The following is a 12040-nucleotide window of genomic DNA, read 5'->3' as shown; positions in this document are numbered from 1 at the left end:
GCTTCATGCTCCCCATCAAATACCTTGATATCCTTCTTCTTCTGGAGAGGAGCTGAGCTCCGACTGCTCTGCCTGCAGGAAGGGGCCTGCGCTGCCCTTCTTTCTCTCCCCAGGAATCCTCTCTCTTCCCGTCTCTTGCTCTGCTCTCCCCTCACTTGGCACCTCTTACCTGGGATTTACTTGGCCTCCAAAATGCATTGCTCAAGTTCTCATCTGTTCCATTTTCCCTTGATTATCTCAATAAAGACATCAGGCATCAATCAGCTCTGCAAGAGTCATCTTTCTTTCCTCCTTCCCTCTTCTCCAGTCCCAACCAGCAGGGTACCCAGAAGCGTTCCTCCTTGTTAAAGCTATGGCTTTCTCCATAGTTTCTGGCTTTGAGAGAGCCTCCTCTTTTGCCCTTGACATCCCATGCAATGAAGATTGCCGGTCCACAAGTGCAACGAGGTGGATGGCTGGGCGCTCCGTGGCTGTAACAAGAACTCTTGTTGCCTGGCAAGGGTAGAGAGCAGCGCTCTGAGATCTGGATGTTTGGGAAGACCCCGACTGTACCCAGAGCACTTCTGGGCTGAGCATGCATTTCCTGACAACCTGGAATAAAACTGTTGTGGAAGGCACACAGACCCGAGGTCAGGATGGAACTGATGGCTAAAGCCAATCATCTTATGGCCCTGCAAGTAATTGTCCCAGGAGAGAGACACTTTGGGCTCTCCTGGACTGTACTGAGCTGCAAGCAGGTGGCTCCCTCTGAGTGGGGCACCCCTCAGAGTTCATAAACTCTCAAGGTTACATTCACTGCACGCAGCGTTGGCCAGGTCTGACACTAAGGTAGGAGCCAGCCAAATCCAGGCTCCATCAGAGGTTTAAAAAGCAGGGGGCATCTCTTCTGTAACTCAGGACTCAGCAGCAGGGTCTCCCTTACATCTTTATGCCTTCAGGCCCTGTATCAATCCCCTTCAGCTTGGTTTCACCTCAATTTCCTCTCTACACTTCATCTATGTAATAAGTAGTAGAGTGAGCCTTGCCATCAAATTCTGTCCAATCATGCCTTATTTATAAACTGCTCTTGCTAATACCTTTGATGGTCATTTTTTGAGAGACCCTAAACCAGTCATTTTCCACCACACTCTCCCACATCAAACAGAATAAAGAGCCACCAGAAGCAGCGGCAGCTGTGGCAGTATCGGCATCAGTAGGAGCAGCAGGACTGACACTGATGAGGTGGCCGAGTGGTGAAGGAGATGGACTGCTAATCCATTGTGCTCTGCACGTGTGGGTTCGAATCCCATCCTCATCAGTCAGCTCAGTGTGTGCCCCAGATAAGGCTTTGTTTTGAGATGACAGTGGCCTGGAGAGATCTTGCAAGGTTTTCAAGTGGCTCTGCACACACCTCAACCACTTCTGCCTGCACCTAGGCAAGAGGAACGAGAAGGGAAACAAGGGACATCCACAAACTCACAGGAATCTCACTTCCTCCTTGATACATGCAATGATTCCTTGATTCCTTTATCATCTGCAATGATGAGAGAGCAAAAGACCTGGGAAATGTTTTACAAGAACAGGTAGCACAGGGAGGTTCTTGGGATTCAGAAGCATGGGTTTATGAAGGAGAAATCATCCTCACCAATCTGATAGTCTTCTAGAGGGAAGTGACTAGCCTGATGCAGAAGGCAAGAGCAGTCAATGTTGTTCACCTTGCCTTCAGAAAAGCTCAACAGGCTATAGGATCGAAAAAGAAAATTCAAGTAAAGCACTTCCTGTCAGATAACATTTGAAGTAAGATTTTGTTGTGAGACATTACTCTTACCTGTTCACAGAGTCTCAGAATTGCTGGGGATGGAAGGGACCTCCAGAGATCCTTTAGTGCCAGCCAACTGCTCCAGCAGGCTCACCTTGAGCTGCTTGCTTAGCACATGATCTAGTTGGGTTTTCAGCATCTCTAAGGATGGAGCCTCCACTGCCTCTCTGGGCAACCTCTTCCTCTTTTTAACCCTCCTCACACCAAGATTTGCTTTTAGTTTCACGTGTTTAATTTGTGCCCTTTACCTCTTGCACTTCTCATTGGTACTGCTGGGAAGAGTCTGGCTCCCTCTTCATCCTCTCCCATCAGGTAGGAGAAGAATCCGTATTCCCACAGCACTCACAGCCTCCTCTCATACTTGAGACACACACAGCCCTTAACCAGTTGTGTGACAAAGCAGGGATCTGCGGAAAAGATCCCTGTGGAGGCAGGAGAATGCAGCAGTGAAAGGCAGTGGAAAGATGCACTGGAAAACATGAGGCTGTTTTCTGGGAGGATGAAGGAAGCAGAGCTCCAGAGGAGGAAGGTTATTTACTTTCCAGAAGGATGAGTATTTCCTTCCCAGCTACCTCAGGAAAGGAGTGCCCATGCAGACTTCACAAAAGCAATCCTTGTGTGAATAGATAAAGCTTTCCCAGATTTCTAAAACGTTACATCTTACCATTAGAATTGCACTTTAAAATCAGGCATTGATCCCTATGCACTCTCCCCAAACACCTCATTGACTCAGAAAGTGGAAAGAAAGGCTACACTTATTCACTGTCCTACAGCTACCAGGGTTTGAGAGCTTTGATTTAAGTGTCTGAAGGAAGGACACGGTTTTCAGCTCAGGAAAAAACCCAGCAGGTTTCACAGCTTGGCTTGCATTGGCTTCAGGTGTTTGTGGAAAGACTCGTGAACCTGTAAGAGGAGACAGTGGTTACAAGCAGATCAGGCCTCATCTTTAACCCATTTTAGCTCTTCTCATCTTGCAGTGAGTTTTTAGGCTAAGGAAATCTGATTCAGAGGCACTCTGGAGGTGTAAGACCAGCCAGCTAACTCCTGTATTTGAGTGTCTGTGCGACACAAAGCACGAGAATATAAAGACCCTCCCGAAGAAAAGAGCCTCCCCACTATCTTTCTTATAAGAAAAGAATGCAAGGTATCTCACATCCACACAGACCATGTGGCATTTTAGTTAAAATACAAATAGAAGTCTCCTAGGGGGACTAATGAAGCTCCTAAGCCCCATTGACTTCAGGAGCTAAATAAAATGGAGCAAGTTCTGCTGGGATTCAACTGCAGCTGCCGTCTCTTATCAGCCCATCATAGGATGGCTCAGTATTCTTCTCATGCTGAAGATAAATAAGCTCACAGGAGGGGATTTCCACTGAATGTGACCAATCAGCCTGCTACCAAGGCAAAGAAACCAACACAGGCTGAGAAACAAAACTCAATAAAGCAAGAAAAACTGAAAGCATGTGGAAAAACAGAAGGAAGAGCTTGGCCAGTCAGAAACAAAGTTCAAATCACTGTCACCTTTGGAGAATAAGCTACCCAATACTAAACTGTCCTCATTTCAGCTGGGATAGAGTTCTTGTTCCTCCTAGTAGCTGAGAGGAAGCAGAGACAGGACAGCTGATCCCAGCTAATCAAAGGTCTATTCCATACCACAGCAAGTCATGACCAGTATAGAAATTGGGGGAAAATCACCCAGAAGTTACCAATCACTGCTCGGGTTAGGCTGGGTATCTGTTGGTGGGTGCTGAGCAATTGTGTTGTGCAGCACTGCTGGGTTTTGTATGTTCCCTTTTTAGTTTCAGATTCTCTCCCCTTGTTGTATCCGTTATTACTATTGTTATTATTATTACTACTACTACTAGTGTTATTATTAACATTATTATATTATTATTATCGCTATTGCCATAATTATAATTATCACCTTTATCATTATCATTATCTATATTGTTTTCATAATTATTACTACTACTATCATTGTTATCCACATTATAATCATATTTATTACTATTATCTTTATTATTCTCATTAGTGTCATAATCACACTGTCCCTCAGAGCCAGGGCAGTGGGGGCAGTGGTCCCATTTAGCTGGGGGAGGCTGCAGGGGCAGGCAGTGTGGGGTGGGATCAGCAGCACTCTGAGGTGGGTCAAAGACTGGATCGGGTTGCCCAGAGAGGTTGTGGATATCTTGCACTGTGGCAAGGTGGGGGTGGCAAATGCCCGTGGGGGTGTTTGCAGCAACAGAAGCAGAGCAACTGGCAACACAGAGGTAAACCCATCTGGGCTGCTTCACTGTGGAAGTTATCGCCGCCCAGGTGCAGAACCTGGTGCTGAAGATACACCATGTAGGTGCCCATGTAGCCAAGGGTGGGGCCACTGAGGAACACCAGAACAACTAACAGGTGGATCAAGCTGCTAAGATTGAAGTTTCTCAGGCGGATTTAGATTGGCAATGTAAGGGTGAATTATTTTCAGCCCTGCCAACATAAGGCTGAATTATTTTTGGCCCGGTGAGCCCATGACACTTCAGGCCATCAGGGCAGAGATGCAACATACAGATGGGCTCGTGATCGAGGGGTGGATTTAACAATGGGCACTATTGCCCAGGTTATTCACAAGTGTGAAATGTGCTGCAATTGAGCAAGCCAAGCTGTTAAAGCCTCTTTGGTATGGAGGACGATGGCTGAAGTACAAATATGGGGAGGCCTTGCAGACTGATTATAACACACACCCACCAACCCACCAAGGCAAGCACCATGTGATTACCATGGTGGAAGCAACCACTGGATAGCTGGAAACATGCGCTGTGCCCAACACCACTGCCAGGAACACTGTCCTGGGCCTTGAGAAACAGATTTTCAGGTAATAGTGCACCATAGAGAGAACTGACTCAGACAATGGGACTCATTTCTGGAGCAACCTCATACATTTGGGCCAAAGAGCACGGCACTAAGCAGGTATACCACATCCCCTACCATGCACCAGCCTCTGGGAAAATCAAACAGTATAATGGGCTGTTAAAAACTACACTGAGAGCTATGGGTGGGGGGACTTTCAAATGTGGGGACACACATTTACCAAAAGCCACCTGGTTGGTAAACACGAGGGGATGTGCCAACTAGGCTGGCCCAGGAAAATCAGAGCTTTTACTCCCTGCAGAGGAGGATAAAGTTCCTGTGGTGAATATCATTGGAAATGCTGAAAACCAAACTAGACTACATAGAGCTAAGCAAGAAGCTCAAGGTGAGCCTGCTGGAGCAGTTGGCTGGCACTAAAGGATCTCTAAAGGTCCCTTCCATCCCCAGCAATTCTGAGACTCTGTGAACAGGTAAGAGTAATGTCTCACAACAAAATCTTACTTCAAATGTGTGACAGAAAGAGCTTTACTTGTATTTTCTTTTTCGATCCTATCGCCTGTTGAGCTTTTCTGAAGGCAAGGGGAATAGCATCCACTGCTCTTGCCTTCTCTATCAGGCTACTCACCTCCCTGTAGAAGACTACAAGCATGGTAAGGGTGACTTCTACTTCATAAACCCATGCTTCTGAATCCGAAGCACCTTCCTCTGCTACCTGTTCTTGTAAAACACTTCCCAGGTCTTTTGCTCCCTCATCATTGCAGACGATAAAGGAATCAAGGAATCATTGCATGGATCAAGGCGGCAGTGAGATTCCTGTGAGTTTGTGGATGTCCCTTGTTTCCCTTCTCGTTCCTCTTGCCTAGGTGCAGGCAGAAGTGGTTGAGGTGTGTGCGGAGCCACTTGAAAACCTTGCAAGATCTCTCCAGGCCACTGCCATCTCAAAACAAAGCCTTATCTGGGGCACACACTGAGCTGACTGATGAGGATGGGATTCGAACCCACACGTGCAGAGCACAATGGATTAGCAGTCCATCGCCTTCACCACTCGGCCACCTCATCAGTGTCAGTCCTGCTGCTCCAGCTTCTGGTGGCTCTTTATTCTGTTTGATGTGGGAGAGTGTGGTGGAAAATGACTGGTTTAGGGTCTCTCAAAAAATGACAGTCAAAGGTATTAGCAAGAGCAATTTATAAATAAGGCATGATTGGACAGAATTTGACGGCAAGGCTCACTCTACTACTTATTACATAGATGAAGTGCAGAGAGGGAAATTGAGGTGACAAAGAGCTAAAGGGGATCAGTGTAGGGCCTGAAGGCATAAAGATGTAAGGGAGACCCTGCTGCTGAGTCCTGAAGTTCAGAAGAGATACCCCTGCTTTCTAAACTCCTGACGGAGCCTGGATGTGGCTGGATCTTGTCCTAGTCTCAGACTTGGTCAGCAATTTTGTCCAATGGAATGCGTAAGGGAAAATGGAGGTAGAACCAAGCTAAAGTGTTTGTATCGAGACTGAAGTTGACAGGGGCAAGGGGGACCCTCCCCTTAAGTGACAGCTTTCAGAACAGACCCCTGTTGCTTTCTAAACTCCCTATGGAGCCTGGGTGCACCTGGTCCCTATCTTAGTCTCAGACCTGGCCAATGCTGCGTGCAGTGAATGTAACCTTGAGAGTTTATGAACTCTGAGGGGCGCCCCACTCAGAGGGAGCCACCTGCTTGCAGCTCAGTGCAGTCCAGGAGAGCCCAAAGTGTCTCTCTCCTGGGACAATTACTTGCAGGGCCATAAGATGATTGGCTTTAGCCATCAGTTCCATCCTGACCTCGGCTCTGTGTGCCTTCCACAACAGTTCTATTCCAGGTTGTCAGGAAAGGCCTGCTCAGCCCAGAAGTGATCCGGGTACAGTCGGGGTCTTCCCAAACATCCAGATCTCGGAGCGCTGCTCTCTACCCTTGCCAGGCTACAAGAGTTCTTGTTACAGCCACGGAGCGCCCAGCCATCCACCTCATTGCACCTGTGGACTGGCAATCTTCATTGCCATGGGATGTCAAGGGCAAAAGAGGAGGCTCTCTCAAGGCCAGAAACTATGGAGAAAGCCATAGCTTTAACAAGGACGAACGCTTCTGGGTACCCTGCTGGTTGGGACTGGAGAAGAGGGAAGGAGGAAAGAAAGGTGACTCTTGCAGAGCTCATTGATGCCTGATGTCTTTATTGAGATAATCAAGAGAAAATGGAACAGACAAGAACCTGAGCAATGCATTTTGGAGGCCAAGTAAATCTCAGGTAAGAGGTGCCATGCGAGGGGAAAGCAGAGCAAGAGAAGGGAAGAGAGAGGATTCCTGGGGAGAGAAAGAAGGGCAGCGCAGGCCCCTTCCTGCAGGCAGAGCGGTCGGAGCTCGGCTCCTCTCCAGAAGAAGAAGGATATCAAGGTATTTGATGGGGAGCATGAAGCAAAACAGGGTAAAAGGGAAAAAGCGGAGGTTTCATGAGGAAGAAAGGAGGCCTCAGGGCTGTCTCCAGTGCTCTCCTGGAGGCTGCTGGTGCTGGAGCACGGGCAGCAATGAACGGGCTTCAGCAGATGAGATTGCCACGTCCCAGAGCCCCGCAGAGCCCCCGGCCCCAGCCAGAGCCCCCCAGCCCCAGGGAGCCCCCAGAAGCGATGGGCACGCTGGCAGCGCTCAGAGAGCTGCCCACGGCAGCCGAGGCGCTGGATCCCACGGCTGTGCTCTGCGGGAAGGAGCTGAGGATCGGGCCCGGCAGCGTCACCAGCACTGGCGGGGGCTGGATGGCAACGCTGGAGTCGGCGCAGCGCAGGACGCACGGCTCGTTGCAGCTGTTGGCAAGCGGGGCTGGGCCGCAGGCAGCGGGCAGGCACGGGCTGTAGCACGACATGTCTGCTGGAGGGAGGAGAGCCTGCGGGACCCACACAGGGAGCAGAGGCCATGAGCTGCCGGGCCCTGTCAGGCGCCAGCTCCGCGCCTCTGGCAACGGGCACTGCCTGGCCAGGGCCAGGGAAAAGCCTTCCCTCTTCCCGCACCATCCCACCTCCTAGCAGAGGGGAGCACGAGGCATTTTCCAGCCTGGAGCCCTGCTCACAAGGACCCCACACAGGACTGGAGCAGTCGCCCCTTACCAGCAGGAAGAGAAGAAGGGAGTTCAGACGTACCGAGTTCACCGAGGAAAGCAGGGAAGAGATGTGGATGGAAGGGCCTGGAGTAGAACGGCCTTTTATACGGTGAGCCAGTGCCTCAGGACACGTGGAACACGTGTATCTTTGTGCAGCACGTTAACAAACAGCAATTTGAGGTTTGCAAAGCACAGCCATGAGATGGAGAATTTCATCTGAAAGATCTGATTTGCATTTGCCCATTGGGTGAGAGCACAGCAGTGCAGAGCGCTGCTGATGAAGGGCACTTGCCTGGGTCACCTGTGGAAGGGCGGAGGCTGAGGAACACTGATTCTGCAGGGCCACCGAAGGGCTCAGTAACCAGCCAAGCCCTGGCTGGATGCCTTTCTCAGTGAGGGACATAGAAAGAAAGGAACTCAGATCCCCAGAGGTGGTTGGAAGGTGAAGGTCAAAGAAGGACCCTTGGTGGGATGGCGAGAAGCACCATTGTGTGAATGATGGGGCCACTGGGAGCATTCCTAGAAGTGGCCTCAAAGTAAGGATAAAAAGGTTGAAGGGGGAAAGGTCTTGCTTCAGGGCAATGTGTCATTTCTCAATCCCAAAATTCTCATTCCCAAAGTGAGTTGTCAGCCCCAACGGTGCCAGCTCAAAGGGGCAGAGCAGCAAACCCATGGGCATTTGCCTGAGGGTGCTTTTTACTTTGGGTGTCCTTGCCCGGCCTGGGAAGGACGTGTCCTCTGGTGCCTGCAGTTCAAAGCAGAAGGCTTCCTGGGGAGCAAGTGAGGGCCTGTGGTGTCCGCTTCCTGCCCTCGGGCGTTCCCACACGGATGCTGAGGCAGGTGGATGCGTGTGCCCTCTCCAGCCGCCTCAGCTCTGCTCAGGCACAGCCAAGGCCAAGCTCCTCATGGCACAGGAATGGCTCCCACCCTTCTGCATCCAGCTGCGGGGCAGGGGCAGGGGCAGGCCAAGCAGGAGAGCAGCCCAGGCACGGTGCTCACTGCCTGCCTCCCCTTGGTCTGCGCTCCGGAAACGTCTCTGAGTGGGAGCGTCAGGGCATGTCTGTGCTGTCCTCCTGTGGCTGCTGTTTCACACAGGAGCACAACAGGGTTGCAAGGAGTCCCCAAGTGTTTGGGCAAGACGCTGACATTCCTGACCACACCGTACCAAAAGCTGCGTGTCTGCAGGAACGCGGATGTGAAGCTGTACCTCTGCACATCTGAAGCCATTTCCCCCAGAGCCCCTGGTGCCAGGGCAAGGGTGATTCACCCGGAGCTGGAGCTGAGCTCTCTCACAGTGGCTCAGCACTTTCTGGTGACTGCTGCTGCCACCTTGCAATTAAAGGGCCCTGAAGGTGCCCATCTGTCCCTGAGCTGGCCAAAACAAGCCGGACCCTGCGGGTCAAGTGGCCTGAACAAGCCTCCCTCCAATGATGCAAAGAGGAGCGTTGTTTTCTTTAGCAAGAGTGTGCCGACGCCAACAGGTCCACTTGGTGATGGTCACACTCAGGCATGAGTCAACAGCTCCTTCATCGCTCTCCAGGACATGTTGAGCCGCTGCTTCTACTCGGGAGAGGGTTTCCCTCCCAAGCTCAGCAGGGCTTTGTTTCAACATCACCTCCCAACCACGCTGGCGTTCCCAGTCCCCTCAGCAGAGCAGCCATCCTGCAGGGGCCTGCCTGGGCTCTGAGCATCTCCATGGCCTGCCGGCACTGGTCTTGCTCAGGGTCAGCCAGAGCCCACCAAAGAGAGACCCTTCTGAGTGCCCTCCACGCTTGCTCCACAGGCAGAGTGCTAAGTAAGCAGCGGCCACGTTGCTCAGGAAGGGCAGGACCTGCACAACACCCAGTCATGGCCTCAATCTGCCCCAAGGCTTCAGCAGCACCTGGAATGGGACCTCAAAGGAGGGCTGGTCTGCGGGAGAACCACAATTGCTATCAACACAGTGACAGGAGTGATTTTTCCAGGATGAAAAGGGAGCCAAGCATTTCAAGCAGAGGACGCATGTCTTTCATCTTCCAGCCCAGCTCTGAGAAGCCAAAATTGCCGTTTCTCAACATGCTTCGTGTTTGGGTCATTTTTCAGCTCCCCTGGGGCTCTGGGCCGCAGTATAAAAGTGGCCCAACTGCCAGCTCCTCCATCCTCTCCTCGTGCCTTCCTCTGCTCCGGGAAGTTGGTAAGTCTCACTTCATTTTGCCTCTTGTCTCCCTGGTTGGCAGAACAGTTTTTTGGGGTGAGAGACTCCCTGGTTCTTGGTGAATGGTCTGGCATGTGGATCAGGACATTGGTTGGTCTCTTTGCCAGCCGGGGTTCTTGCCAAGGCTCAGGTCCTGTGGCCAGCACCGTCTAACCGATGACTGGGCACTTCCTCCACCATCCACAGTTCAGCAATGCTGCTTTTGCACTAGTGGCAGGATGAGGAGCTCCCTCAGCAGAGCCGGTCCCACCATTCACGCCTTCCTCCGTAGTGGCTGCTGTCCTCAGGAGCCTGTTGCGTTGTGCCCAGCCATGTCCCCTCCTGAGAGCAGTGGGTGAAAGGAGCCTGACCTGGCAAGACCAGGGGGCTCAAGGGCAGGGCGTTTGGCTGTGTGAACAAATGGGTGCTGGTACAAGGGCTGATGGCCGGGAAGTGCAGAGCCAATTCCAAGGAGAGGGATCCTCTTGATCTGCAATAGAAAATCTTCCCCTGCCTAAGGCCACAGCGTCAAGGCTGTGCTCAGCCCATCTGGAAAACCCAACATCCATATTCTCATTTGGGGAAGGGCTTCACGAGGACTCTCTCTGGGGGCCCTCCCCACCAAGCCTTCAAGAGCAAGCAGTAGGATTGCAGTGAAATCCCCTCAGGGCCTGCAGACATCCCCTGGAGCACCCAGAGGCAGCAGAGCAGCTGGAGGGGGACTGCTCCAGTCCTGTGTGGAGTCCTTGTGAGCAGGGCTCCAGGCTGGAAAATGCCCCGTGCTCCCCTCTGCTGGGAGGTGGGATGGTGCGGGAAGAGGGAAGGCTTTTCCCTGGCCCTGGCCAGGCAGTGCCCGTTGCCAGAGGCGCGGAGCTGGCGCCTGACAGGGCCCGGCAGCTCATGGCCTCTGCTCCCTGTGTGCGTCCCGCAGGCTCTCCTCCCTCCAGCAGACATGTCGTGCTACAGCCCGTGCCTGCCCGCTGCCTGCGGCCCAGCCCCGCTTGCCAACAGCTGCAACGAGCCGTGCGTCCTGCGCTGCGCCGACTCCAGCGTTGCCATCCAGCCCCCGCCAGTGCTGGTGACGCTGCCGGGCCCGATCCTCAGCTCCTTCCCGCAGAGCACAGCCGTGGGATCCAGCGCCTCGGCTGCCGTGGGCAGCTCTCTGAGCGCTGCCAGTGTGCCCATCGCTTCTGGGGGCTCCCTGGGGCTGGGGGGCTCTGGCTGGGGCCGGGGGCTCTGCGGGGCTCTGGGACGTGGCAATCTCATCTGCTGAAGCCCGTGCATTGCCTGCCCGTGCTCCAGCGCCAGCAGCCTCCAGGAGAGCCCTGGAGACAGCCCTGAGGCCTCCTTTCTTCCTCATGAAACCTCCGCTTTTTCCCTTTTACCCTGTTTTGCTTCATGCTCCCCATCAAATTCCTTAATCTCCTTCTTCCTCCCATATTAACACTTCCAAGTGATACCTGTTCACCAGAGCAGTGACTGGGAGTAGAAAAATGAGCTTCCCTGGTGTGGAGGTTCCTTTTAAGATTACAGCACTTCTCTGAGCTTTACGTGACCTCCAAATATGTTTCTTAAGCACTTGTGTGTTCCAGTTTCCTGTGATTTTCTCAATAAAGTTATTGGGCATCTTCTTTGCAAGAGTCATCTTTCTTCCTCTTCTCCAATCCTAATCTCCAATCTTATCCAGAAGTGTTTGACCCTTTGTAAATGTTCAGATTTCTCCATAGTTTCTGGCCTTGAGAGAGCCTCATCTTTTGTCCCTGACATCCCATAGCAGTGGAGATTACCTTTCCATAAATACAAGGAGTTGGGTGGGTGCATGCTTTCCAAAGTGTACAACCTCTTTATTTTCTCTGGATTCGACAAGCCTAGTTTTAAACACTTGAGCTTTACCTGCTCCCATTAGATACTGACTTCATGCTGTGCCTCCTCGCTCGAATCCTAGTGCATACAAGGAAAGGGAGATATTCAATACACACACACATTTACGTGCACAAACATGTACATACACACTCACACAGTTGAATTAGGGAAATTCCTGCATGTCATAGAATTGTTCTGTGTGACAAAACCCCCCTTTTTTCACAGCAAAG

General features: G+C 51.7%; 2 protein-coding genes and 2 non-coding genes across 5 annotated transcripts; 2 read left to right on the top strand and 2 right to left on the bottom strand.

Annotated features, from left to right (window-relative positions):
* Positions 1-1215: 1215 nt before the first annotated feature.
* Positions 1216-1297, top strand: TRNAS-GCU (transfer RNA serine (anticodon GCU)). Its single transcript has one exon. It is a non-coding gene; the product is annotated as a tRNA-Ser (tRNA).
* A 4337-nt stretch (positions 1298-5634) lies between these two features.
* TRNAS-GCU (transfer RNA serine (anticodon GCU)) lies at positions 5635-5716 on the bottom strand. The gene has a single exon. It is a non-coding gene; the product is annotated as a tRNA-Ser (tRNA).
* Positions 5717-7219: 1503 nt separating this feature from the next.
* Positions 7220-7836, bottom strand: LOC117436818 (beta-keratin-related protein-like). Of its 2 annotated transcripts, none has more exons than XM_034067856.1 (2): positions 7815-7836; positions 7220-7561 (listed from the first exon to the last, which is right to left on the bottom strand). In XM_034067856.1, exon 2 carries the CDS (start codon positions 7538-7540, stop codon positions 7220-7222), a length of 321 nt encoding a protein of 106 aa, XP_033923747.1. In that variant the 5' UTR covers positions 7541-7561; positions 7815-7836. The 2 variants fall into 2 exon arrangements, with proteins under 2 accessions (XP_033923747.1, XP_033923748.1); XM_034067857.1 differs by having other exon boundaries at positions 7782-7834.
* Positions 7837-9923: 2087 nt separating this feature from the next.
* On the top strand, positions 9924-11497 carry LOC101871148 (beta-keratin-related protein-like). The gene is made up of 2 exons (XM_034067831.1): positions 9924-9947; positions 10879-11497. The coding sequence occupies exon 2, from the start codon at positions 10900-10902 to the stop codon at positions 11218-11220; it is 321 nt and encodes a 106-aa protein (XP_033923722.1). The 5' UTR covers positions 9924-9947; positions 10879-10899; the 3' UTR covers positions 11221-11497.
* Positions 11498-12040: the final 543 nt, after the last annotated feature.

Source organism: Melopsittacus undulatus, chromosome 11 (assembly GCF_012275295.1).
Source record: "Melopsittacus undulatus isolate bMelUnd1 chromosome 11, bMelUnd1.mat.Z, whole genome shotgun sequence".
Lineage (NCBI taxonomy): Eukaryota > Metazoa > Chordata > Aves > Psittaciformes > Psittaculidae > Melopsittacus > Melopsittacus undulatus.
The sequence above is the reverse complement of the archived record's forward strand: the minus strand, read 5'-3'. Positions and strand labels throughout refer to the sequence as shown.

Bases quoted from the DNA above. Each gene is read 5' to 3' on its own strand.
- LOC101871148 (XM_034067831.1), top strand. From the start codon at position 10,900: ATGTCGTGCTACAGCCCGTGCCTGCCCGCTGCCTGCGGCCCAGCCCCG.
- LOC117436818 (XM_034067856.1), bottom strand. From the start codon at position 7,540: ATGTCGTGCTACAGCCCGTGCCTGCCCGCTGCCTGCGGCCCAGCCCCG.